The sequence below is a fragment of the Centruroides vittatus genome, unplaced genomic scaffold (assembly GCF_030686945.1).
Source record: "Centruroides vittatus isolate TY-2023 unplaced genomic scaffold, ASM3068694v2 contig_1824, whole genome shotgun sequence".
In the NCBI taxonomy this organism is placed as follows: Eukaryota; Metazoa; Arthropoda; class Arachnida; order Scorpiones; family Buthidae; genus Centruroides; species Centruroides vittatus.
This window is the reverse complement of record NW_027121123.1, coordinates 2,005,964-2,033,361: the sequence shown is the minus strand read 5'-3', so window position 1 is coordinate 2,033,361 and position 27,398 is coordinate 2,005,964. Positions and strand designations below refer to the sequence as shown.

Here is a 27,398-nt window from a genome sequence, read left to right as displayed (position 1 = left end):
CTATGCAAAATGTTCATAAGTTAAAACTCTTACTGAATAAATTTTTATTCAATTAAAAAACAATTGAATTTATTAACTTACCATTGTCTGATATATTATTTGGGCAAATTCTACAACCAAGACTGAGACAATTAATATCTTTCCTTAAATAATATTCTCTAACAACTCTCATATTCTTCAAACGATGTTTTACAATCACGACTTTATTGAATTTTTTCATTTTCTTTGAAATTTAGAAATAATTATTTTGAAAATGCACGAAATGGATCAGTGCACGTGTGAAATAGACACCATTTTTGTGTATAAACAAAATCAAATCAAAGATCGAATTATTTATTAATTCATTTTTAATTTGTAAAATTAATATGTGTTGTTAATTAATTAACTTAATAGAATTAATTATTTGAATGTATATAGTTACGCGATAGTCTAATACGTCACTTCCCTTATATAATTTCCGGTTGATTTCAAAAATTTCGCGGGAAGTTCGAGCATTTTGGAATGGATTGGATGTCTTAAGACGTTAAAGACGACTTCGAGTTTATTTGCTATTATTTAATGTATTTTAATATTGACAATTGTAAGTTTATTAATTAATTAACATCTTTCGAACTATACCGTTTTTAATGCGTGTGAATGTATGTGTAATATTTTATCGTTAATTTTATCAATAAAATAATCATCTTCTTAATAAAGCAATTAACTTTGATTGGCTTTAACACTGATCGATTTATTTTCTTTTTGCATTTCATGTTATTTTAAGTAATTGTAAATATAACTCAAAGGCATAAATCTTTCGGTAGAGGTTACTTTTAGATCATTTATGTATATAAGTATATGTACACAAAGTATCTAAAAGTAATTTCTACTAATACTTTATTTTTTCGTATTTTTCAATTTTTAATAGTAATTTCTTGTAATTTCTGACGTTAGGAAATCATAAATTAGAAAAATATCATTGCCTTAACTCATTATTGTCTTGATTTTTTTCACATCTTTTATTTATTTCCTATTGGTTTACCATTTCTGTAATGTTTGAACAATACAGATGCTTTGTTCTGAAATCGAAAATTATAACTACCTATTTTTTTCTTCATCAATATCAGTCTGCAAAGTGGAAATTAACGTAACTAATGTAATGTTTGACAATGAACCAGATTTTTCAATTTCTGTTTTTATGTATTATTTATTTATTTTATTTATTATTACGCATACTGGATACACTCCTTGATGCGAGGAGTAAAATCATCTCCCCAAAAAAACACTTAGATACAATTTTTATGTATTTATTAATTTTTCTATATCTTTCATTCTTTCTGCTAACAAGCTACTGTCATCTACATATTTTACTAGTTAATTTTTTAATATTGATATGAATATCCAATTTTTATATCTTGTTATTTGTATGATGATTTGCTACACAAGTTAACTACATCACATTTAGAAGCAGTACACATATTTTTCTCCATCTTTGTGTCAGAGCCTTTCTCTTTTCAGAACCATTTTCTCTTTATCCAGTTACATTTCAATTAATAATTTCTTATCAGATATCTTGTTATTCTTAAGAAACTTAATTTATTTATTATGCTTTGATAAAGCTATAAAAGGGTTATGAAGTTTAAATGATAAAAAAACTAGTCTCCTACTTTTGACTTCTGATTGTTGTTGTAATTTATTATGTTTATATTATAATTTAAATTGTTTTGAAATTAATATAGTTATTGTGTGCACAGATGAACACATACTGTATATGCATATATTACATATATGCTTATATTATTAAATAAATTTATTTATTCTTCTTAGTTATATTTCACTATAGTTTTCACATAATTGAATTGTAAATGTTATTGAAAAATGAAGACCATAACTTATCCAGGATTATTATTCTAGTAATTAATAAGTGACACCCTTTTTGATAGGAATTTTCATGTTAAAAACATAAATAAATAAACAACTTCTTACATAAATACTGGAATGCATACAATTAACACTTGAGAGCCTTAAAAATCTAGTAATAGCACATTTAATAGAAAACTAACGTTTCCGACCCATTGTGCTCTTAATTTTTTGTTCTTTGCATTCACATGTTCAAATCTCACTGGTTTAAAAACCTGAAGAAGACCAGAGTATGATCAAAAATGTTAGTTTTCTATTAAATGTGCTAATACTAGATTTTTAAGGCTCTCAAGTGTTACTAAATAAATAAAATTGAAGTACAGAAAAACTCTGGTAATCCAAAGTAATGTGGATTAACAATACCTCAGATAACTGAAAACATGAATGAAACAGATGATCTTAACTATTTCAGATTAAAAATTATGAATATAAAAGATTTGTATGGCTTTTAAACCTTTTTTTTTTTTTTATACATTAATGAATATGACCATATATAAGAACCAGGGAAGCCTGTATATTGGGGCAGTTAGGATACATGTCCCCTTTCTGTTTAAGTTGGTCTTTTCCTAATTGCCAAAGGGACCCCAAACTACATTATTAACAAACAACAGAAAATTCATGATTTATAGCCTATTCTACAAATATAAAAGAAACTAATGTCCCATGCCACTTCATTGTATGTTGACTAAAACTTGGCCTAAAAATTGAAAACAAGGAATGTTTCTTGTTTTAAAGGCCAATTTAGCCTCAATTGCAACCAATGCCATCTTTTGGGAGTTAAGATTCTATGTTACATCATAATTTGAAACTTTTTTCATAGTGTATGATGCCCATTTTTATAGCTTGTATCCCCCCTTTCCTATAGTCTGCAGGAACTGTTGATAAAAACAACACTGTTCACATTATCGAATATATTTTATCAATGTTCTCCTCTAAGTGATGATTTTGGCTCTTTTTAAATTTGTCCTTTTAATTTCCCTGCAGAAAGTCCTATTTTTACCACATTTTAAGCTTGAAACACAGTAGAAGCACTGTTAAGGATATATTCTATTTCAAATATTTATAATTTTGTAAAGATTTTGAATGATTAACTACTTTGTAATAAGAGTAGTTTTCTTATCAAATATATTTTTAAAACAATTTAATTCAGAATGTACATTTCTTATCTAAACAATTTTTATAAAATACTTCAAAGAAAAGAGAATTTTTATATTTGAATTTTATAGGTGATAAATACATGTCTCAGTTTTTTGATAATGATATTACCTTTATTCTTTATGCATTATTTTCTGAATTTAGAGGTTCTCAACAGTTGTTTTCTTCTTAATTATACATATTTAAACAATTATAATGTAATTATTAGTCATCATTTTGTTGCTTTTTAAACTTGTGGTGCCCAAACTAAGACCCCAGGCCAAATACAGCCCACAAACATATTTGACATAAATGATGAAATAAGCATACTTTTCATATATAAGGGATAAATAAAATATTATTTGCCTGCCCACAATGACTTATGCATAATTTGGTCCATCAATTGAAAAGTTTGGACATCACTGCTTTAAACTATAGATCAGAGTCTATCTTTAGATGAAATAAGATTCCATTATGATAGATTGCATAAACAATTTTTTAAAAAATCTAGTGTATATTTCAATTAACACTTTCTAATGTTTGTCTAAATATAGATAATGGAGTCTACAACTTTGGAAGAATTAGCTCAAAGTTTTGCTGATAAGATATCCATTTTGAAAGCAAGTGTTTCTATACGTAATTTAGAAATGTTTCCAAGCAATGCTATCTTTGAAGCGAGCTACATTGTAGAATCCTTAAAAGAAACTTTACATGCATTGAGAGAAAAAGTAAAGGAACAAAATGAAGATCTGGAATGTTTACAAGTAAATTCATTTAATTAATGTTAATACCAGATGATTATAATTAAAGTACCTGTATTCAACACTATCTAGAGATGTTTAGCAATTCAAATACAACCAAACCTAACCATTTTTTTCCGGAAATGTGACGTTTCCAAAAAAAAATTAGACCAAACTTATGGCACTTTTGGTGCTTTGTATCTTAATTGTGATTTTTACTTGTGGGGATACTTAGAAAGTGTGGTTTATTGAGACTGTTGTAAATTTGGTAGCCTTGAAAGGTAATATCTCATTGCATGTAAGAAGCATTGCAAAGGATCAATAACATTGGCCATTGAATGTGCTGTCAAATTTTATATTTCAGAATGCAGACCACATTGAGAAGTATCCTTTGTATCACTAAGGTCTGAATAGCATGAATATCTTGTGTAACTAAAATGTTTTTTGCTTGCAATACCAAAAGTGCCAAAGTGATGAGTTTTTATCCTAATGTTTTTTTCTTTTACAGAAATGTTTTTTGTATGTCCTGAAATGTCAATTTATCAGATTTGATTGCATTTAGACTGCTAAAAATCTCTCCAGACCTCATTGAATAGGGGTATCTTAATTATGACCACCTAGTGTAATTTTATTCTTTTAAGAAAATTCGGAGATTATTCTTTGCAGGAAGAATTTAGAAATAAAGTACAAGAATTTAATGACAGATTGATTTACATAAAAGAAAACATTCCATCTAACTTGCCAGCACAAAAATCAAAGTAAGTTAAAAAAATTTTTTTGATTGAGTTTTTCTACATAAATTAAGTAGAATGCAAAAGTGAAGATGATTGGAGTGATAGTTATAAGCTGTCAAAAAATCAGTGGTTACTCTCAGTATTGCAGATTAATAATGGAAATAATGGCTTGACAATGCCAATTGTCTGTCATATCTGAAGATATCATGATCAGCTATAAAAGAAAATTTTACATATTAAGAGATACATTGAGATACAGACAGTCTCTCTTATAACATGGTCTGTATAGTGGTAAATATCAGAAAACAAAAACCACCCTTTCAAGTAGGAGTGTAAATAATAATTGATAATTGCCATCTAGTGCCAGGTATGAGTAACCTTTTTAAGTAGTGGGGCAAATAAAATGCCTGTAAAGTACCATACATGTGATCTTTTTTATTTTTATTTTTTTAAGTTTTTCACAATTTTTAAGTTATGAGTATTGAAGTTACCTTTGATAGCTATTCTGACTCTGTTATCATCGGTGAAGTTCTCAGCAACTACTTCATCATAGCACTCCCAGAAAGATGTGCAAATGCTTTGTCCAGGCTCGTCAGTTCTTTTACATTTAGACTGCACGGGAGAAGAATTTTATTGCTGCTAGTATCATAGTCTGAAACTAAATCTTCAAGAAGAATGTACTGCCGGGCTCTTTCTTTTTGCACTTGGTTCGTGAAGAAATTTGTCTTAAACCTTGGATCTAACAAAGTTGATATCAGGTAGTTTTTATTATTGTCAATCTGTGAATAACGTTGTTTTATCTCTTGTTGCATGGCGATCGCCATAGCCTTTTATTTAGGTGCAAGGTCAGAGGACACGGCCTTGTTGCAGTAGCGGTTGAGAGTAACAACATGGGGAATAATTTCAGATAAGCAGTAGTAGTTTGAGCTAGTAATTTTTGTTATCTCTTCAAATGGCTTTAATAATTTCAGTAATTGGTCTACAATCTCCCACTGCTCTGCAGTCAGATTAGATATGTTTGTTGTATCAGTTAGATAGAGGAAAATAGCTCGTTTTTGTTCAAGAAGCCTTTCTAACATATAACAGGTAGAATTCCACCGTGTTGTTATATCTTGCACTAAATTATGCGTGGCTATTCTCAGCTCTTCCTGAATTTTTTTCAGTTTTTCTTGTACAGTACTCGAATGATTAAAGTGGGTTACTATTCTTTGTCCCACAGCAATAGTTTCTTCAACTTCAGGTTGAATATTGAGAGAGTCTTTGATTACTAACTGTAGTGTATGTATGAAGCAACATGCAGAATTCATTTCAGCCTCACTGATAGCCTTAACAATATTGCACCCATTGTCATGAACAATGATGTGAATATTTGATAAAGGGTGTTTCCACTGGCTCAGTATTTCTTGCAGAGCATTTGCTATATTTTGTGCAGTATGTTGTCCTTCAAAGTGTTTTACATTAGTGCAGCATGTCTCAAGTTAAAATTGCTGTCAAGCCAGTGTGCAGTGAAACTGAGGAAACTGACATAGTTTTGCAAGCACATCCACGTGTCGATAGTGACTGATATATAATCTGTCTCTTCAAGCTTTTTTTTATCTTTGTTACTACTTTATCTTAAAGTTCCGGAATTATTTTCTCTGAAAAGTATGGTCTACTCGGTATGGCATATCTCGGCAGGGTCTCATTTAACAATCTTTTAAAACCAGATCTTTCAACTATGTTCACTGGTTCGTTATCAATCGCTATCATTTTGGCAATCAGATAATGGTATTTCACAGCCTGAGGGTCATTTATATCCCACTTTTTTGTTTTTTCTTGGCAGTTGTAAGGGGTTAATTGCTTCATGGACTTACTTGAACAGGGAATGACATCATTTGCTGTGTTTTCTTTCATTGAGATAGATTTATGTATCTTCTAATATTCCTCCTTGTGCTTGTTCATTTAAAGAACAAGCACAAGGAGGAATATCAGAAGATATGATTTAAATGATTTATCAAACCCGACATCGAAGCTTTTTTCCCCGTATCTCCACGAGAAATTTTTGTATCACATACTTTGCACTGCACATTACGTGAATCTTTGTCATTTTCTTCAAAGTAAATCCAAACTGAAGACCTTTTTTTACTCATCGTACTGTTCCAAAGTCACAAACTTTTTAAAAAGATTGATTGCAAATAAAATAACTTATAAGTTATAACTTATATCTAAATACTAACAACTGCCAAATCATATTGGGCTATTTACAGCTATTACATAAATTATAAACCAATTTGGCACTAGAGGTAGATGTTAGGCGTCATCTTATATTAAGTTTAATAATTATAATTTAATTAATTAATTTAAATAATTTAGACCTACTGGAATAAAAAAGGGTGGGACTCGAACCCGCAACTCCTGCTTACCGTGCAGATGCATTTCCAGTAGGTCTAAATTATTTAAATTAATTAATTAAATTATAATTATTAAACTTAATATAAGATGCCGCCTAACATCTACCTCTAGTGCCAAATTGGTTTATAATTTATGTAATAGCCATAAATAGCCCAATATGATTCAGCAGTTGTTGGTATTTAGATTTAATGTTATTGGGTTAGTGTTGTTTGTTTATATTTATTTATAATTTATAACCTGCACAAAATAAAAAACAAAGTAATATTAGTCACATGTATTCACAATTTATATTTTTATATTTATATATTTTCATATAATTACAAAGATCAGCACACCTATTTGTTCGAGAATCGTCACACATCTGAGGGTCTGACCCTGCCTATCCTTTTTAAGCGCTTGTCTTTGCTCTTCCCTTTCTGTTTCCTCTATCGCTCTAGTCCACATATGCCTATGCATACATCATAATGTGTGCACATGATACTTTCGATTTGTCACTTTTCCATCGTAGATTTCCCATTTTACAATTATGTGACTCATAACCTGGTAATAACGGAGAAAAGAGACAGATAGGATGTCAGTATAAGTCACAGTTATGATTTCACAGATTTGAGACAGCTTGGTAGCCTGAATGGCCCTAGGCTTTTGCCCGTGCATGCTAAGTGACTTTCGTTACAAGCATTTAGCTTTCTGAAGTCTATGAGAACAAATTTGGCATTGACGGCCATGAATTTCATGCCAATAAGCTGTCTCTACTTGTTTGATTATGTTATCAACTCAATTTCATATTTATTTTCACATTTTCACTTTGTGGTCTTTCTTTGTTCTTTTTCTGTTATTTACACATGTAGGTCATTTCACTGTTATCCACGTTTGATATCATCACTTATCACATACTGCCAAGATGCACATGTCTGTCCACTACAACTGTCAAGAATTAACGCAATTGGCGAAGCATAGTGACAGTGGGCCAATAGAAAGCAGGGTGCGCGATCCATGCCATAATGCAGTTTGCATACCAATTTTCATACCTGTGTTAATCAAGCCAAATAGTTTGGCCAAATATTCAGTATTTGGCCTGAGGCCAAATATACTATTTGTTGCAACATTAATTTTAATTAATTTCAAAAATTTGTTTCTAGTGGTAGTAATGTGTAACTGCTATATCGATTGTCTCAGAACTGTTCAAAGTTCAGACAATTTGACTGACTGACAAGTTTGTTAGGTTAATGTATGTTGTGGAACATACCACATATATATTGCTTCATTATCTTCATATAAATCTGTTACTTAAAATTTAAATGTAGTAATTTATAAATTAAGTTTAAGTTTTCTTTGTTCATGCATGCACAATAACATTATCTTCCACAACTGTTCTAATCACATACAATATACATTTTACATGACCAGACAGAAAGCATCAAAATTTACATATACTGTATGTTGATTTGTAGAAGGTTCTGAAGTAATTATCTAATGAAATGATAATTTATACAATAAACGAATTTAAAAGTTTGTATTGTTTACATGTAAGTAATAAAGTATGTAAATTGATTAAATTGTAATATAATAATAATAATAGTTTGATACCAATGAAACCGTGTTGTGATTTATGTTGCTTTATTCTGACACAATGAAGTGACTTCTCTCAAACACTTTGCAGGTTATTCATCTTTATTCAGTTAGTCAGTTATCATTTATCTAACTGAATAAAGATGAATAACCTGCCAAGTGTTTGAAAGAAGTCACTTCATTGTGTCAGCATAAAGCAACAGTAAAATAATAGTGGTAATATTAAAGTAACAGGACACATTGATTTTGCTTGTTCTTCCAGAAATTTAAAATTTTAACATTGATAGTATCAATTCAAACTGCTTTTCTTGGATTGTAGCCCATCATCAGGAGATAGATAAATTCTCTTTGGAAAATTCTTTTAGCACTTTTGGACTGGTTTTCCAAACAGACTTTCTCTTGTTAACTCATGATAATGAATATATAACACAAAAGAAGCAGTTTAAATTAAGATTTAAATTTCAAAGCTTCCTTATAAACACATTTAAATAATTTTTTGATTATTTTAGAATTTCAAATAAAACTATTCAGCGTACTCTAGGAAAACCAAAAGCATTAAAAGAAAATAATCAACCAATTCAGAAGACATCTGGTATATTACCTACAATAGAACACATCACAGATGAAGAATTAAATTCTTTACCAAAGTAAAGTTTTTAAACATAATTTCTAAACAAAATAACTTGTTTATAAATACTGTAATTAACTGTATTAAATTAAAATTTATTTATTAATATATATTTTCAGATATATGAAAGGAAGATTAAATTGTGATGTCATAAATAATATTGTTGATAGCTTTAACAAAACTATTGTCGCAAAATATAAACTTTTAACCACACCGCGTTGCCAACTTGGAACTCATGATATGGTTAAATTTAATAACTTTTTGAGTCAAGAATTAAATGAGACTAAAGGTAAACATCTTAAAAAATTAAATTTAAATATTATGATGATAAAATTATGTATTTTTATATTTTGATAAATAATTAGAGGTAAGTCTTAAATTTAAGACACGGAACATGGAAATTGTATTAAATTCAAAATAATATAGTATAGAAACGATCCATTAATTAATTGTATACATTTTAAGAAAGGAGTGCAAAAACTACATCATTTTACATGAGGGGGAAGCAGGGGGTCAAGGCATTTAATGGTATTTAGTGGCATATGAATTTGTTTTTATAAGCTTGCTTACTAGTCATTGGATAAACTATCAGAAGATATTTGCAGAACTTTAGTCATTTCTTCAATGTTGGGGTCCAAAAACTATTGTACATGTAATTAAAGAGGAAGGAATTTGTCACAAGTAAATCATTGTACTGTACATAATAGGGAGGGAGAAAGAACGGGATTAAAATTAGCTTGAAAAATTGTATACTTAATTAATGGACAGTTCATTATCAATATGTCAGTTTGATATTTTTATACTTTTATTATATTTAGGTCACTATTTCTGTGTGGATCAAGATCTTAAATATTTTGCTAATTTAACTATCAACAAAACATTGGCTTCAGTACTTATAATACTTCGTCACTGTAATCGTATTCGTGACATCAGAAAAAATGGAGTTATTAGACATGTTTTAATTTAAAATTTGTTATCTTGTGTATTTAAAACAAATTCATAAAATTTGTATTAAAAATGTATTTTTGAAAAGTAATTTTTACATAATATTTATAAAATAATATAGAGTAACTATTAAGTGAACCAAATTGAATTGACATGATGCTGAGTTGATATGTATATAAATCTAAATTTTATTATTGTATAATTATTCATTTATAGATAGTATATTTTCATATTCTATTCATAAGGTGTAAAAAATTAATAATAATAATATAAAACTGCATCAAACTGTTTGAACCAGTTGACCAATTTCTCAACGGAGAATTCCAAAACAAAATTGTGTCATGAGTATGTGAATTGTTTTTGGTCCTTATGTTACAATATAAGACTATGAGCACTAATTTTTGGCTCTACAGAGGACTTAGCACAAACTATCGATGTAGTTAGAATAATCACACAGAGATTGGTAAACGCAGGTTTATTATGATGATGGTATGCATTTTGGTCAGGTTGTCTGTCCCTCTTCAGCCATATTTGTTACAATTTGGTCGATATACATGGTGTCTACAAAAATACAAGTGGTTTTTTGTTACAGACATTTGGGCTTTGGATTAAAATAGTGCAAAATTACATTTTATACACACATAAAAGGAACATACTATTTTGTTGCTGATGCGTGGATGACATCAGTATTGAGATTTTTCACACATGATATATTATGATTACAATACAAATAGCAACCAGAGGTTATAATTGTTGCTAAAGAAGCATATTGTGAAGTAAATACTATGGTAAGTGAATGTAATACAAAGCTATAAATAAGATAACAGTTTTAAAAAAATAGGAACTGTATTAAAGAAAGTTACATATGTTTAAGTAGACAGTCAGGTCATACAAATGATATTCTCTACTACAGAAGTGATGCAACTATAGGGTGATATCCGGATTTGGGGATATAAGAATTATATGCTGGGTAATGGGTATCAGATGTTTAAGTGTGGGTGTCAGATTGAATCTAAATCCACCAAATTGTAACAAATATGGCTGAAGAGGAACAGACAACCTGACCAAATGCATACTGTCATCACAATAAACCTGTGTTTACTAACCTCTGTGTGATTATTCTGACTGTTCTGACTATTCTGTCAATAGTTTGTGATAAGTTCTCCATAGAGCCAAAAATTAGTGCTCATAGTCTTATATATGTCATGAGTGTTTACTGTTTGAATAATTTTTTGAAGTCACATCATGACCTTGGTGGTAAAAATTTATTTCAATATTTGTTAAAAATTTCTGGATATATTCTAAATTAAAAACAGATGTTAATTTTGAAATAAGTAGTTCTGAATATATTTCAGGGAATAAAAAATAGTTCTGAATTGAAATTTTAAAATTTCTCAGGTATGCTAGAAAATTACAAGATTTCACTTTCATTATGATATACTCTCATAATCCCATTAATATCCTACTAATGTATTGTAATTACTAGTGGAGATTTTTAAATTCTATTCTTTGAAAAAATGATATTAAATGATTCTTAACCCATGTAAACAAATCTAACTTATTTGATAAACACCAAATAAAAATAAAAATTCTTAAATCATTATTTTTGTGAAAAATTAGCTCAAGTGTTTATAGTATGATCTCTCAAACTTTTTATTAGTTATCAAATAAGATTTATTTACCGCTCAAAGTATATCCCTCTGCATTCAGAATACAAATGTTTCTAAAGAATATTTTATTTTTTAAAACTTGTTCATACTTTATATAAATGACAGAAAAGAATTTGATCTTATGAAAGTATTCATATAGAGCACGGGTTGCAAACTGGCTGTATCCAGCCTGTTAAGGCTTCACATCTGGCCTACAGCCTTAATTTCTTTTCTAAAAATCAATATTTGTAACATCTTGCAGGGATTAAAACAACAAATTCAAACATCTAACTGTTTAACAAAGGCCCTTTTGTTCCCAAACCTTTAGAGTCTTTTTTTTTTTTTTTTAATTACAGTATGTTTTTAGTTTACCGAATATTGAATACAGCTTGCATCTGATATACATCTATTTGACTGGCTCTTTGCTGCATTTCAGTTTGATATCCCCATGTAGAGTAAGATTTGTCTGAGACAAGAGATTTTCTCTTAATTTTCAAAGAATTTCTATTCTAAGACTTTTGTCTATCTGAAACAAATGTACATTTTCAAAGGAAAAAAATCATGTACCTTTTCCAGTTTTATTACTGAATTTTATGCACTTGCATCAATACTTAATAAAATCAGTATGTCAAGACTGCATGTGGGAATGGATTTTGGCCATTTAACTTCTGTTTGGAAAAAATTCAAATAAAAAAAACCACAAATATATTTGTTCTTAACCTATTCAGTTCCTCCTCAGTCTATTATAATGTGATACTCTATGTACTTGTAACTGCAGAGTGTCTACCTTAAAGATCTATTCAGCTACAATGAGATCTTTCTAGCTTTGCATGAGTGTATGCTTATTTCAGTGCTAAAATAACCAAAGGGAAACAGTTTATTTGTATGTTATGCTAAATCATTGTAATCTCTGACCATAAATGATAGACAACATTATAGAAATGGATGCAAAAAGTGAACTTTTGTGTTGTTAGAGAACATTCAAAATGACTGCCTTTTGTGGCAATACAAAGATCTAGATCAGTGGTTCTTAACCAGGCCCAAGGGCTCCAATGGGTTCATGAGCTTGAAGGGTAAAAATCAACTTATCTTAATTTTGTGTGAAATTGTTAATTATTGTATTAAGAAAGAAGTGCAAATATTACTATATCATAATTCATTTTAATAAAAGTATTTCTATATAACTGGTTTCTTTTGTAATTTTATTTTATGTATTTAAAAACATTATTCCAAGAAAGGGTCTGAGACTATCATCTAAGAGAAAAAGGAATCTGGATCCATGGAACAATAAAGGTTAAGAATTCCTGATCTAGATAGTCAAGCATGCCAATTTGGATGACAAATAGCATTTGTTTCACAGATCTGTTTTATGCATTCTCCAGTTTTCCAACACATGCAGCACTGCTTGATATGTATCATACATCCATCAATGCTTTTAGAGGACCCAAAGGGAAAAAATCCAGAGGGTGGTCAAGTCTGAGGTTCATGGTGACTATGGAACAGGACCGTGTTGTACTATCCAAAAGTTACCAAACTGCCCTGTGAGCTATGACACATTTCTGACCAGGAATGAAGTGACATACCGTTGTGCTGATATCAAACCTGCTGTGGTTATGCCAATGGTGAATCATTAAGCTATGGTCACACCCTGCGATTTCCAGCCGCGCAGGCAACTGCAACCATGACAGCTGTTCTCGTTAACTACTAAACCCCCTTCCAAAACCAGCACGACTGCAACTGCAACTAGAAACAAAAAGTTTGTTCTACTTGCACCAATTGCAAACACACATCCAATCAGCAAATGTCTATTTGCCATGTCATACGGTGGCAACATTGAAAATACTGTAGTTAGAAAATAATGGCAGAAAGCAAGATAATGGATAGTTTGACAGAATCAAGATTAATCGAGCTAATTCAGTCTCATGAATGTCTGTGGGATTTTAATTCTTTATTTTATCGAAAAAAGGATAAAAGAGCACAGGCGTGAGATAAGTGAAAGTCTTGGCATTGATTGTAAATACCATTTTTAGATTTCTGGATATAAAATGTTGATTGTTTTTAGTTTGGTAACGACAATATTGCTTTAAATATAACTAAACTCATGAAAGAAGTCTAAAACAAGCTACTGTAATTTAATTGGTTTATTATAGGTCATGTGTTTCTGAGTTGCAATGCCAGTGAACACTGTGTGACCACGAGAAGACATGCATGACTCTCACTTGTTTAAGTTGCGGTCGCCTGCACAGCTGGAAATCGCATGGTGTGATCATAGCTTTAGTCCACTGTTGTGAGGATATTTTGATATTGGTCACTATTCAGAGTTCAGTCTGATATTTAATGAATATCAGGCCCCAACCCAAAATTCCATATCAGACATTTAGGATAAAATGTACTTGGGTATCAAGTATGTTGCATACATTATAGACATGCACTGCCCAACGGTGCACATTGTGATAGTTATACCCTCCATTATGGGAAAATGTCTTGTCAGTCCATAAAATGTACTAAGAGAGTTGTGTAGTCATTCTGTAAATTTATTACTGCACTGCACCACTCAAATCATTACAGCTCTGCATGTTTTGCTAGTTGCAGATGGCAGCAGAATGGATGCATATCATAGTGATGTAATATCTGGTAGTTTTGTATCTACTACAGTTCATAAGACAACCAATGCTGGAAATATTGCTTGGAAAAATGCATATTTAATTCTTACAAAAAAACAAAACAAAATTTGAATACATGAAATAATTATTAAGTGAATTTATCTTAAATTACAATTGAATTTACAGTTCATAAATAAGATATATCAAAATGTAGTGAACACCTATTTAAAAAAAAAAAGAACTATCAAAAATCGATTTCTAAGATGAAGATTCTACATGTGTGTGAGAATCTAACTTTTAACAAAAATTGGTCATCAATGTCATCGTACTTATTCAATAATTGTTGTCAACTATTACCTGAGACAATCTCCACTTACACTTTCTCGACGGCAAAAACGACGCATTCTTGTAACCTGCCGACCTATTAGCCAGGTGATATTGTGCTAATAGTGTAATTAACGGCCAAAGAGTCAGTCACCGTTTTAGTTTTCCCCGAGTCAAGAAGTCACCACTCTAAGAATAATTGTCACCAGTTCCTTGACCGATACTCTGTGCCTCTGAAATGGATTATACTATTGACTCGGACCCGAACAACTTCATCGTCGAAACCCCAAATAATTTGAGATTCCATTGACACCAAATCTACTCCCGGAAAGGGACATTTACATCGATGACTAGTCAGATATACATTGTCCAGAACTGTTCTCATCCTCTCCTGCATCAAGACTACAACCAGATCCTACAGGTATTTATCACCACACGAACCTTATGTAAACGCTCTCTCACGACCATTTTGTCTATAGGCCTCTTAAAGCTAATGTCTAATGAAATTGTAAATTTGATCATGTTTTTCTTTGAAATTAAATCGTTATTAGTTGTTAAACTGGCATCTGAGAGATTCTTTTCTGGTACGGTGTCTCTCAACCCATCTCCATCCCAGATCTCATTGCCTTTGCATGCGGCCGCTTGTGTGACCGAATCAACACACCGTCTCGGCTTCTGTGTCAATTGAGATATGGTGGTGTCAGTCCTGACTAGGCACTAAATAGGAGCCGACCCCCTGGTCACATGTGTAATATTTTAAAATTGAAATCTCAATTTAGTTTTAGAACTTCCTCAAATATCTTATTAAAAAAAATATTAAATTTAGAAAATTTTCAACTTAAACATCAATGTTTTCAACACTTAGAAATGGAAATGAGGTTTTTAAAGTCCAATGCTTGCAGTTACAATCAGCAAAAATGTTGGAAGTTTGTCTACTGTGGTACAGTTTCAAAGAAGAAATTGTGATCAGTTTCCCAAAATTTTTGTTACAGAAAATGAGTAAAAAAAATATTTCAAACATCAAGACACAAATACAAACAGAAAGATCTTTTATTCTTTCTTTATACAATAAAAACAACATTTTTAAGTAAATTAATGTTTCTTTGCTTGTTTTACAATTGATTCATATTTTGACTTGCTACTGTACCATAACAAAAATGGTATTCCAAGTGATGGTAGAGTCATAACTGCAAATGCTGCCCAATCCATCTACAAAAACAAACTGACATTTAAAAACTTAAAAACAGAGGGAAAATGCTTAAGGAAGGAATGTAATGTATACCACATGAGGTGAAAATCTTCTATCAAAATCTCTTAAAGGAATAATGTCTCCTTCACCAGGATCTGTTGTATAACCAATCTATCACAAAAAAGAGAATTAGTTAATTCCTTTTAAATCTATTTGATTATTAATTAATATTGGTAAAAATCTTTTAGAAGCATTTATAATTAAATTTACAAATTTTGATTAAAAAATACATTACTATTTATTCATAATTGTAAAAGTATTAAGCTTTACAATCTGATGTTAAAAAATATTACATTACCACAAAACCAAAGTTATAGCATAGTTAGAAATGCCAGGATAATTGAAATCTCAAAACATATATAGTAGAGCATCGATTAACTGTCACATCGGTTAACTGATCGCGTTCTAGTCGGCAAATTCAAATGTCCGCTAGTGATGTGGCGCTACAATATTTGGCTATGTCTTGGCTACTTTAATATTATTTTTGCGTGTTTTAGCTGGCAACACTGGCTCGACCATGAAAGGGAGACCAGTATTTAAACCATGCTTAATTTTTTATTTTGGCTTTATTTTGTGGAAAATAAAGAAATCATTTTTAACGATACAATAGCGACGATTATTATTTAAAAAAAATTTTATTAGGCTTAACATCGATGAAAATTCAACGCAAAGTAGGTTAATAGCGATATACTAATATACTAATAATGTATTTTTTCATACTTTTTGGTTATCTGATTTTTCAGTTATCCGACCAACCCCAGTCCCCAATTGAGTCGGATAATCGATGCTCTACTGTATATTCATCATTTTGATGCAATATGTGCAATTGATGCAAAACATCAATGTTATCTTTTTTTTGTAACTCTACTCTGTGAGCACTAACAGGGCCTTTTTAACAAGCTCATTATGGATTCGACCAGGTACAAATGAGGAGGCTGGATGACGAGGGATAGGGCTCAACATATCTCACAGACCACCCCCTGAAATATTCCTGGAATTTTTTTGACCTGTCCAGATTCAATCAAAGGTTTCCAGAGCATAAGCCAGGGATGGCAAACCTGTGGCATGTAAGGAAAAATCATTTGACACATGATAACGTATCATAAAATTTTGATTTTATCTGATTTTTTTTCAATCAGCTCTTTTACATTTATTCTAATTAAAGCATATTCATTTAATTTCTTTGAATATCATTATTTGAAGTCTGAAACTTTGGCACACAAACAGCTTTAAAGCTATGTATAGGGCATGTGGGCTCAAAAAGGTTTGCCATCCCTGGCACAGGCTGTCATCTTAATATTAACTGCTTGGCCATCTAGCCATTACATCATCAATGTTGTGTAGAAAATAAATAAAGTAATGAATACTACATATATATCAAAAAACTGCAACTGGAAAGAATGTAACTATCTGAATTTTTCACATATTTTGACTATCACTTTTAGAAATTAAATTTTCAAACAGCTTTTTCTTTAAATGGACTAACCTATAGATATCTATCTATATATATATTAGCCCATTTAAAGAAAATGCTGTTATATAAATTTTCAATACAATTTTCAAACTGTATATACAAGTTAATTCAGTTTTACTAAATATAGAATAATATATAGTCAAAGTAAATTATAGTTATTACTTTATACACAGAATGGAATTTTAATTAAATAATAGAATATTTTACATCTGAATTTGTTTTAATAAAATTAATCACTTTTAAACTGAACATTAACAACATTTGGAAGATTTATTGATTTTCATTCAAAATGAAAATGAATTTTTTTTTGTTACTGAAACAATTTGATAATTTAAGCTAAATGTAATTTGGAATGTTGAAAAAAGTTATAAAAATGCATAAATAAATATATAACAGCTTCTATATTTGAAACATCTTGGACATGAATTCTTTGACTTAAGTGTATATTTAAAATAAATTATCATACCTGAACTTCTTGAGCATCTTCTGAAGGTAGATATGTAACTTCTGCTGCAGTGAAATTATAATAACCATATTTCTTTGATCTGACAACAACAGTATGGGTAATGTTATTACCTCTGTTAAAGAGTTAAAGAATATTACTTGTAATTATGTATTTTACCACAATATTAACAAACAGAAAATTATTTCTCTTAACAGTAAAATTTTAATTTTAAAACTCTAATTAATAATATTTTGACAGTGCAGATCTGTCAAAACTTTTTATTATACAATTTCAGTCAATAATCTTTGTTAGTTTTGGAGTGTTTTATTTTTCAATTTAATAACACACAAATAACAAAACATATTGATACATACACTACTGACCTAAACTGAAGAAAAATATTTTTGGTGTCAACAGTATGCTGGAACTAAATGTTACATTGTTATATCATGAAAACAGTGCAATTTGATTTACATGAGAGTTATGTTCCTGGAATTTCTTTATTATTTATGTATTTAAATAACATTATTATTTAAATTTTTTCCTTGTTTTATTTTTTAAGATAACAACAATTAAGTATATTTGCATGGCAATACATTTGGATTTCACTACTTAAAAATGTATTTTTAATATTACTATTGTTTTTTTTTCAACATATTTTCTTATAAAGTATATTTTGTAAAAATGTTATTAATACTACCTTACTTGAAATACTTTAAATTATCTGACCGTTTCATACAAATTAAGACCAATTATTTTGTAATAATACACTAAAATGCAGAGACAGTTCCATGAATACATAAGCAATTGACTTTTTCTTTTAGCTTATATTACATAAATGAATTATAAAAAGAAGAATTCTGTTTTTTCTAATTAATTTAAATATACTATTAAAGAAAAAAATTATTTTCTTAATTTTTATATGTATAATTAAAATTTATTTATTATTGAAACTTATAAGGTTGCATTATTTCTAAGTAGCACATTATTATATGCTAATTTTAAACAATCTTATCTAACTGTGTAAATCACAACTGTGCTATATTTTTTAAACTTATAACTGTTAAACAATATAGCTTTAACCTTTTAAAAACCTTATAAAAAGTGTTTTTAATTTTCTTTTCTACAGTTGTTATTCATGTGAGGTCAAATTTTGTTTCCAACATCCTTGTTTTTGTTTCTTTAAACTGTATATTTTAATAACTAACTAAATGCTAAATTAATCAAAATTACTTTCTTTATACATAAATTGTTGAAAAATAAAATATTAAGAAATTGGACCAACTTCTGTTTTATTTATTGATTTTTATTGTTATTCTGAAATTTTATTCAGAATTTTCATGTAATAACTCGGTCAGATAATTTAAAGTATTTCAAGTAATGTAGTATTAATAACATTTTTACAAAATATACTTTATAAGAAAATATGTTAATATTGAAAAAAAACAATAGTAATATTAAAAATACATTTTTAAGTAGTGAAATCCAAAATGTATTAACAACAATTAAGTATATTTGTGTGGCATCTTAAAAAATAAAACAAGGAAAAAATTTAAATAATAATGTTATTTAAATAAATAAATAATAAAGAAAAATAATATTAATTTAAGATGAATTCTCTATCATTGCTCTTTTTAACATATTTATACTTATATTTTAATTCATCATTTTTAATTCTTTGTGCATTTTATTCATTATATTTAATTTAATATTTATAATAACTATATTGATCTAGACAAAAGTAAAAAATTAGCCTAAAATGTTTATTTTTATCTTTGTTTATCATTAAAATCTTTAGAACTTGGTACTATATCTTAAAGCTGTGATGAAAAATAAAAGTAGATGTAAATTAAAGCAACCAAAAACTTTTTAATAAACAAGAAACATTTTCAGACTATTTCACAGTTCAGTTTTGACTCGTACACTTTTTGGAATCAAAAGTCCGCCATGTGAAGTTCAACTCTGACTTTCAATCCCAAAAAGGAACAAACCGAAGCTGGACTGTAAAATAGTCTGAAAATGTTTTTGCTTATTAAAAAGTTTTTGATTGCCTTAATTTACATCTACTTTTATTTTTCATTACAGCTTTATCTTTATTTAATATAGTGTTTTAGAATTTGGACAGTACAGGGTGGAAAAGAAAGTCACTTAGCACCCCTGCTACAGAGTACAGAATGTGCTCAAAATTAATTTGCTCATGTCAGGAACACATTAGACCAGTGGTATTCAATCAATGGATCGTGACCCCATTTGGGGTCGCATTGTTAAAATGTTTCAATACCATTGGCTTAGATCAGTGATATTCAATCTATGTATTTTAATAGTGCAACCCTAAGGTAATTTTCCACAACCCCAAATGGGGTTGTGGAAAATTACCTTGGGGTTGCACTGTTAAAATGTTTGAATACCATTGCATTAGACCAAGGAGTGAAACAGATTGATGTGTGTTACATGCATGGCCACCATCTTGAATGCAACTCTGAAACTATAGATGGAAAGCAGGTTGTCAGAATTTCGCAATAAACTGATTGCTGAAAGATTTTATTGACCTACCTTGAATGGTTATAGAGTTATGCATGTTACTATGATGATTGCTCAATGTACATTCTTTGAGTACATTCTATATTCTATAGCAGAGATGTTAAATACAGGGTGGGAAAGAAAGTCACTTATTAGATAAAACTTGTGTTCATTAAATATTTTTACTACATTAAAAATAAATTACTTTTGTCATGAATTAAATTATATAGTTCTAGATTAGATAATTGCATTATTAAAAATTATTCCTACAATTTTATTAAAACAGATAAATAGTTAATTATATCAATGTATAGATGATAAAAAAAAAAAAAAACAGGATACGGTCCAAGTCTGTCCAATCTCATTTTTAACATTCCATTAATTACTTCAAAATCATCTTCTGGAAATCCTGCATCAACCAGATGTATGTCAAGAGCAGCACTAAAGTTACAAAAAATATACAAATTAAATAAACTTATTTATTTAATTTTAATTGATTATTTCATTAAAAGAGATATTTTCTTTAAAAAAATACTGATAAGTAGAAAAAAAAAACTGTTAAAATTTAATGTAAAAATAAGTAATTATACATTTTTTTTTCAATCAAATCTATACAATAAGTGACAGCCAACTTTAAGAGGCTAAATACAACAACATACAGATATAATTAAATTGTTCTAATTACAATTAAAAAATATAAAATAACTGTACAGAAGTAATGAATAATACTTTATGCATTTTACATGTAAAGATTAAAAACACTAACATATTATAGATAACATTACTACGTTATCTATAATATGTTTTAAATTAATATTCAAGAAAGATTTTGCTGATAAAAAAATAACATGACTATCATTTTGTAAATTATAATAGTACCTCATGCTACAGATCCATTTTGTCTAGATAAAAAGGTAAGTAGGGTTGTAAATCATTGGAAAGCTTGTAATTATTTTTTTTAAATATTTGTTTCTAATTTGTGAAAATTTTTACTTCTTTTATTTAAAATACAATAATATTTAATTCATCCTCTTAAACACAATAATACTTATTTCATTCACCATCTCTTATCTAAATTAATAATTATAATTTTTAATAATTTATTTAATAATTTTGAACCATCTGGAAGAAAAGAATTAGTCCAGAATGGAACTAATTCTTTTCTTCCAGATTGTTCTAAATTATTAAAAATTATAATTAATTTAGATAAGAGATGGCACCTAATGTCTACTTCTAATACCAAATTACGTAGTATCTAATCATTAATAAGAGTAGACAGTCCTATTGATTAAGGCAATTGTGTGGTTGGATAGTTAGATATATAATAATTGTTACTACAAAATCTGTATATCTAGAAATTAAAAATTACAAGAAATGGTGTGATTTAATCATAATTACGATTGATTTACAGTAGAGAGTCGTTAATCCGAATCAATTGGGGGCTGGGGTTGTTCGGATAACCGATTATGTAAGAAAAAATATATTAACGTGTCCGATGTTCAAATTTTTCTCCGCTGCGCATCGCTTTGTGTTGAATTTTCGTTGATTTTAAGCCTAACGAAAATTTTTATAATAATAATTGAAGCTACTGTATCGTTAAAAATTATTTCTTTATTTTGTACAAACAAAATAAATATATTAAAGAATATAAAAACATGAAAATTATACTTTAGAAGTAAATCTAGTATCAAAAACATTTGATTCAGCACGACACAGTCTGACTGAAAATCGTTCGGATAACCGGCAATTCGGATTACCGGGGTTCAGATTAATGACTCTCTACTGTACTATTGAATTTTTTAAATTCAAACGCTGCTTCTGTTAATTATACTTATTATTATATTACAATAAATCAAATCAATGATATCTTATCTATATAAATTATTCTCTTACCTGCCACCAACATTATAAATATTATAATCAATTACTAAATCATGGCCTTCAACAAGATAACGATTTAAAATTCTTTTGTGAACCAAAAGACGGGCTTGTGACTCTTCTTCTCCAAACACAGATATGCAAATTGCTAATATTGTCAGAAATTTCAACATCTGAAAAGAAAATTGAAAAGTTTAATTTTTTAAAATTTATTTTAAAATTTTTTATTTTATTTAGCATTTTATTTAACTTGATTAAGTTTATCATTTTACAATTAAAATTTATGTTTTATTATAATAATAATAACAAAACAGTCTGTCCCACTTTATTTGGGAGTTGCTTTTTTGATAACTTTCTTCCAATGTATCCAATTTGTCACCATATCTTTCCTCAATCCTCTTTCTTTCTGTTCACTACTACTATATCCTTCCATCTCATTCTTGATCTTTCTCTACTTCACTTTTTTCCAATTTCCATTCTTGATTTGCTTTCAAGCTAACTTTCATCTCTTCTCATGACATGCCCGAACTTTCATCATATTCAATGAAAATATATTTTTAGCTGGAACACAAGTATAAACTTTGAAAAAATTTTTATTGGACAAACTGTAAAGAAAAAGGACAAAGGAAAAATAAAACTTTAATTTTATTTTTTTCAAAGTTTTATTGTATTTCTTCTTAATTTTTCTGGATTTCAGTTATTTTAACTGTATTTTGTACTCATTTTAGATGTGTAGAGTTACAAAAGCTATCTAAACATCTTCATTTCTGAAACTTCTGAAATTCTTCTATGTTAGCCTTTTTTAATATTAAAGTCTCAGCACCATAGGTTAAGGCTGGTTGCACAAGTATCCTGTACATTTTCCCCCTCAACTTGATTGGTATCTTCATAGCACAATTCCTTCATCCAACTTGAATTTGGCCATTCATTTTTCTTTCCACTTCTCTGTCATCCACTATATCCAACATATCTGAAGCTGTGCACTTCCTTGATTCTCTCTACTTCTAAAGTTAGGTTTTGATTGTCTCTTTCCTGTTACAGATCATGTATTCTGTCTTGCTCTTGCCAACTTTCAGACTTTTTCCTTTCGATGCTTCATTGAAACTTTCCAGTTCATCCTGTGCTTTATTTCTTGAGCAGAGAACAATGATATTTGCATATAATTGCTCCATGGTTCCTGCTCTTATCTTTTTTTTTGTTATTAGATCCATCACAATGTTAAGAAGAAATGGACTTAAATCCTGGTAGAGTCCTATCTTCACTTCAAAGTTGATTGTTTCTCCAGGATAGCTCCTTATTCTAGTAGACACATCATTGTACATTATCTGATTAATTTTTTATAGCATCTACTTAAAATTTCTGTTTTACAATAAATGTAAGTTGAAATCAAAATAAAGAAGTGAATGATCTAAAATTAATTAATGTCTTTGGATGTTCAAATTTAATATTTTGCAGAAAGATTAAAAGTTTATAAACTTGCATTTTTCCTCTATCGTATAGTTCTCAACTATATGTCAAACATGATAATTTAATAAATAAATAAATAAATATATATAAACGTCATGCTGGGGTGAAGCGATTGCCAGCTGAGTGTCATAATGGGTGATTATATGCCATAGACACTGAAGTCATCCCCATCAGCACCATAAGTAACAAAGGATAACTGACAACATATATGCATGGTAAGTAGTAGTTGAAGGTTCAAGTATATTCTAAATTATTTAATAAATATTAATTTAATTATAATTATTAAATTTAATAGGTTATGGTGCTTAACACCTACTTCTAGTACCAAATTACTCAGTATTTAATAATTAATAGTAGCAGTAAAGTAGCTCCATTTAAATTGAGTAATTGTTTGATGATAATTTAAGTTTGTATATTATGAAATAAAATAATTATTGTTATTAGTTTGTTAGAAATTAATATATATTTATAAAATGGCAATGATTTTGTTACAAAATCAATTATTTTTTATGTTTTGACTAACCAAATAAAGACTAGATTATACTTATTTGAATAAACTAATAATCAAAATTATTGTTTACCAATGGAAAGCAATAAAAATTGCACATAATCAAACGATAAAGCCAAATTAATTAACAATCTAATACTTGGCTAATTAATTTTACAGATAAAAATTAATTAGTCAAATTCTAGCCTAATAGTTAATCTGGTTCAATAATTTAAACTTTGCTTTCTACATATATTGAAAATTATATAACATGTTATAAGACTTTGCTTCTATTCACTTTAAAGAATTTAAAATGAATTAGAATTAAATTAATAATATAAAAGCTGTCACACGTGCATTCCTTATAACTCTTGAAATTTTAATTATATTCATTTTATGTTCTGATGGAAATTATAGGCTACTTACTTTGCAGAAATATTAGCTATAGAATAAATGTTTTATCAATTTCAGATCGATGATCGCACTTACACTGCAGTGATATCAGTGACCTCATTTAAATATAAACATCTTCCAAAACCTGATTTATTACCATAAAGCCACACCAACTGCTACAGTTGGTGTGGCTTTATGGTGTCTATATTCAGGCAATAATAATCACCGGAATATAGACTGACATTATATGGCAGTTGGTGTGGCTTTATGACCTCATTTAGTTTATGCTTTATGATGGAATTTCCCTTAAGTTGCATTTTTAAATATTTCGGCAAATGGCATATTTTAAACTTACTTCATTAAATTTAAAATTTAAACTTTAAAAAAGATAGCTGCATTGTGTCACTTCTAAAATAAATTTTTAAAAACATCTACTATATCTGTAGTGACATGATGTTCAGTTATCCAAAACAGAAATAACAATTTAACAAGCCCATTATTTAGTAAGTTTTATTTAGGAAGGAAACTTTTTAAAAGATAATGTGTTTTCTCAGAATATAGTATATAAAAAAATTTTATAAAGAAAAACTTTAATATTTGTTAAATATAAAGGCCATGTGTGTGTAAGTGAATTCTTTGTAACTCCTACTATTTTTTGTTGCTCTTTATGCTACAACAGATAGTACGTAATTTAATAAACTATTTAATTTGTAGAAACTTTAGCAACTCTTCTTGAATTCCTTGAAATCTCTACTCTTCTCAATTCTTCAATCTACTTTCTCATAAAAAGTATTCTGTCATACTTGATGAGGGAATTTCTCATTAAGATATATTCTTAACAATGCAATTGTAAAGGTTAATCACTGCTGTGAATAAAGAGCAAAGTTTAAGATATTGATCATGCTATCAAGACAATAGTGAAACAGGGTAGATGTACCAGTTTTGGCCAGTGTACCAATTCTGGCCAGAAAACAAATTTAACTTAAAAATATAATCACCACATATTCAAATTTGTCCAACAAAACAAACTTTTATTGTTAACTGTGTGAACAGTTAACAATAAAAGTTTGTTTCATTTGTGATTATATTTTTAAGTTAAATTTGTTTTCTGGCCAGAACTGGTACTACAGTGGCCAAAACTGGTACATCTACCCCAGTCATTAATACTATAAATCAGTGGTGTGCAAACTATTTACATTTCTGACCCTCCCATTTTATGTAAAATTTTGTTGCAACTTCTGGATACAGTAGACATTTTTTTAATCGTCAGAATAGTTAAAGTGAAATTCTTTCTGGGATTTGTGCCTATGTTTCTGCCTTATTAGAGGTCTGAATAAAACACATAATTTCATGAAACTGATTTTATTTATGCATATACTAGTTAAAGAAAAGCCTTATAATTTTTATTGTGAAATAAATTTCTTTGAATTTAACAACCCCAAAAAATTCTCTCGCAACCCAGTTTGTGCACCACTGCTATAAATTATAGCAATGGCAATCATCCACAATTGGACAATAAATATAGATTTGTGATTAAAAAAATAACAAAAAATTTATTAACAAACAAAAAAGTACTAAAGAATTTGGCAACAAAAACTGCAGAACTGTCTTGGCTGTAACAATATTTTATTTAAACATAACTTAAAAATAAAAAAATATATTTAAAAAATAAACAATAAAAAAATATTAATCATAATAAATAAAATTTTGTATGGTGTCATCTGTTATAAGTTATTAATATATAAAAGTTAAATTGTATGGCTTTTGGAATTTGCTGTTAGCCATTAAATTTTTGTCTTCTTATTTTTATCTATGACATACACACCTAGTCCAATAAGAAGGATAACAGTGCTAAGTGAACAGTATTAGTTGTATCAAAATCTTGTCAGTTTACCTATACTCTATGATAAAACATTTAGTCATCTTTTTCTGATTTCAGCATAATAAAAAGCTCATGTACAGATAATAACTAGGAACATGAGGAAACGAAAGGCTTCTTTGCATGAATAGACAGTTAATGCTGTTACTCCATAAATTAGTTTGTTGCATTGTAACAATTTCATTTTTGTGAAAAAGGACTATGTCAAAAAAAAAGTAAAATTAATTATTTCTACCCAATAATTTTTCATAAAGGAATAAAAGTGGAGTAGATTACAGGTACTTTTAACTAATGAAATTCAGTTTCATGAGTTAAAAGTATCACACTAAGTTGGTCAAGTCTTCCTACAACATATGTAAATGTATATTAATGCTCAATGGAATTTGTTTTGGTATATCACTGTATATTTTAAATGCTATTTACCACGTTTTATGTATTCAGTTAATTAAAAACAATTAAATGAAATAAAACAGATTGATTTTGTTTTAACAGACTTTGTCAATCTATTACACGTACACGTGAGTCATTTTTGAAATATTTAATTACAATAATTCATACACTGAACTAATAATATTCTGTAATCCAACAGAGAACGGTGATAAATTATATGAATAAATAAACTATTAATGCACATTTCTTTCTATAATAAATGCAGGAATGTGAATATGATTCCATATTCATTTATATATAAACTGTTTCATACAAAATAGAAATGAAAGAAATCAAAATAACTTAAAATCATAAACGTATCAATCTAAAATTCATAAATAAACGAATATTCCTACTTTTTAAACGAAGGGTTCATCCAAAAGAAATAATTATCAGCTCTTTTTATCAAACCACCAACGTGGACATTTCACATATTAGTACATTTACTAACCGGCAGGTGGCTTTTAATTAATCAGGAAAGAAAAAAAATAATACTGTAATAATAAAATCAAAATAAACTTTTCAATACTGAAACGTAGCAATTAATATTATTTAAACAAT

At 28.7% G+C, this 27,398-nt stretch overlaps 3 protein-coding genes across 4 annotated transcripts; 1 reads left to right on the top strand and 2 right to left on the bottom strand.

Annotated features, from left to right (window-relative positions):
* Positions 1-531: 531 nt before the first annotated feature.
* On the top strand, positions 532-10,129 carry LOC136969878 (spindle and kinetochore-associated protein 1-like). 2 transcript variants are annotated; one of them, XM_067264186.1, is made up of 6 exons: positions 532-638; positions 3,588-3,797; positions 4,440-4,531; positions 8,977-9,114; positions 9,215-9,384; positions 9,914-10,129. In XM_067264186.1, the coding sequence occupies exons 1-6, from the start codon at positions 627-629 to the stop codon at positions 10,060-10,062; spliced, it is 771 nt and encodes a 256-aa protein (XP_067120287.1). In that variant the 5' UTR covers positions 532-626; the 3' UTR covers positions 10,063-10,129. The 2 variants fall into 2 exon arrangements, with proteins under 2 accessions (XP_067120287.1, XP_067120288.1); XM_067264187.1 differs by having other exon boundaries at positions 559-580.
* LOC136969886 (zinc finger BED domain-containing protein 4-like) lies at positions 5,047-6,417 on the bottom strand. The gene is made up of 3 exons (XM_067264193.1): positions 6,127-6,417; positions 5,398-5,948; positions 5,047-5,334 (listed from the first exon to the last, which is right to left on the bottom strand). The coding sequence occupies exons 1-3, from the start codon at positions 6,398-6,400 to the stop codon at positions 5,047-5,049; spliced, it is 1,113 nt and encodes a 370-aa protein (XP_067120294.1). The 5' UTR covers positions 6,401-6,417.
* A 5,519-nt stretch (positions 10,130-15,648) lies between the features above and the next one.
* SsRbeta (signal sequence receptor beta) lies at positions 15,649-27,325 on the bottom strand. Its single transcript, XM_067264156.1, has 6 exons — positions 27,194-27,325; positions 22,198-22,355; positions 20,647-20,745; positions 17,806-17,917; positions 15,899-15,976; positions 15,649-15,825 (listed from the first exon to the last, which is right to left on the bottom strand). The coding sequence occupies exons 2-6, from the start codon at positions 22,353-22,355 to the stop codon at positions 15,709-15,711; spliced, it is 564 nt and encodes a 187-aa protein (XP_067120257.1). The 5' UTR covers positions 27,194-27,325; the 3' UTR covers positions 15,649-15,708.
* Between the last annotated feature and the right edge of the window lie 73 nt (positions 27,326-27,398).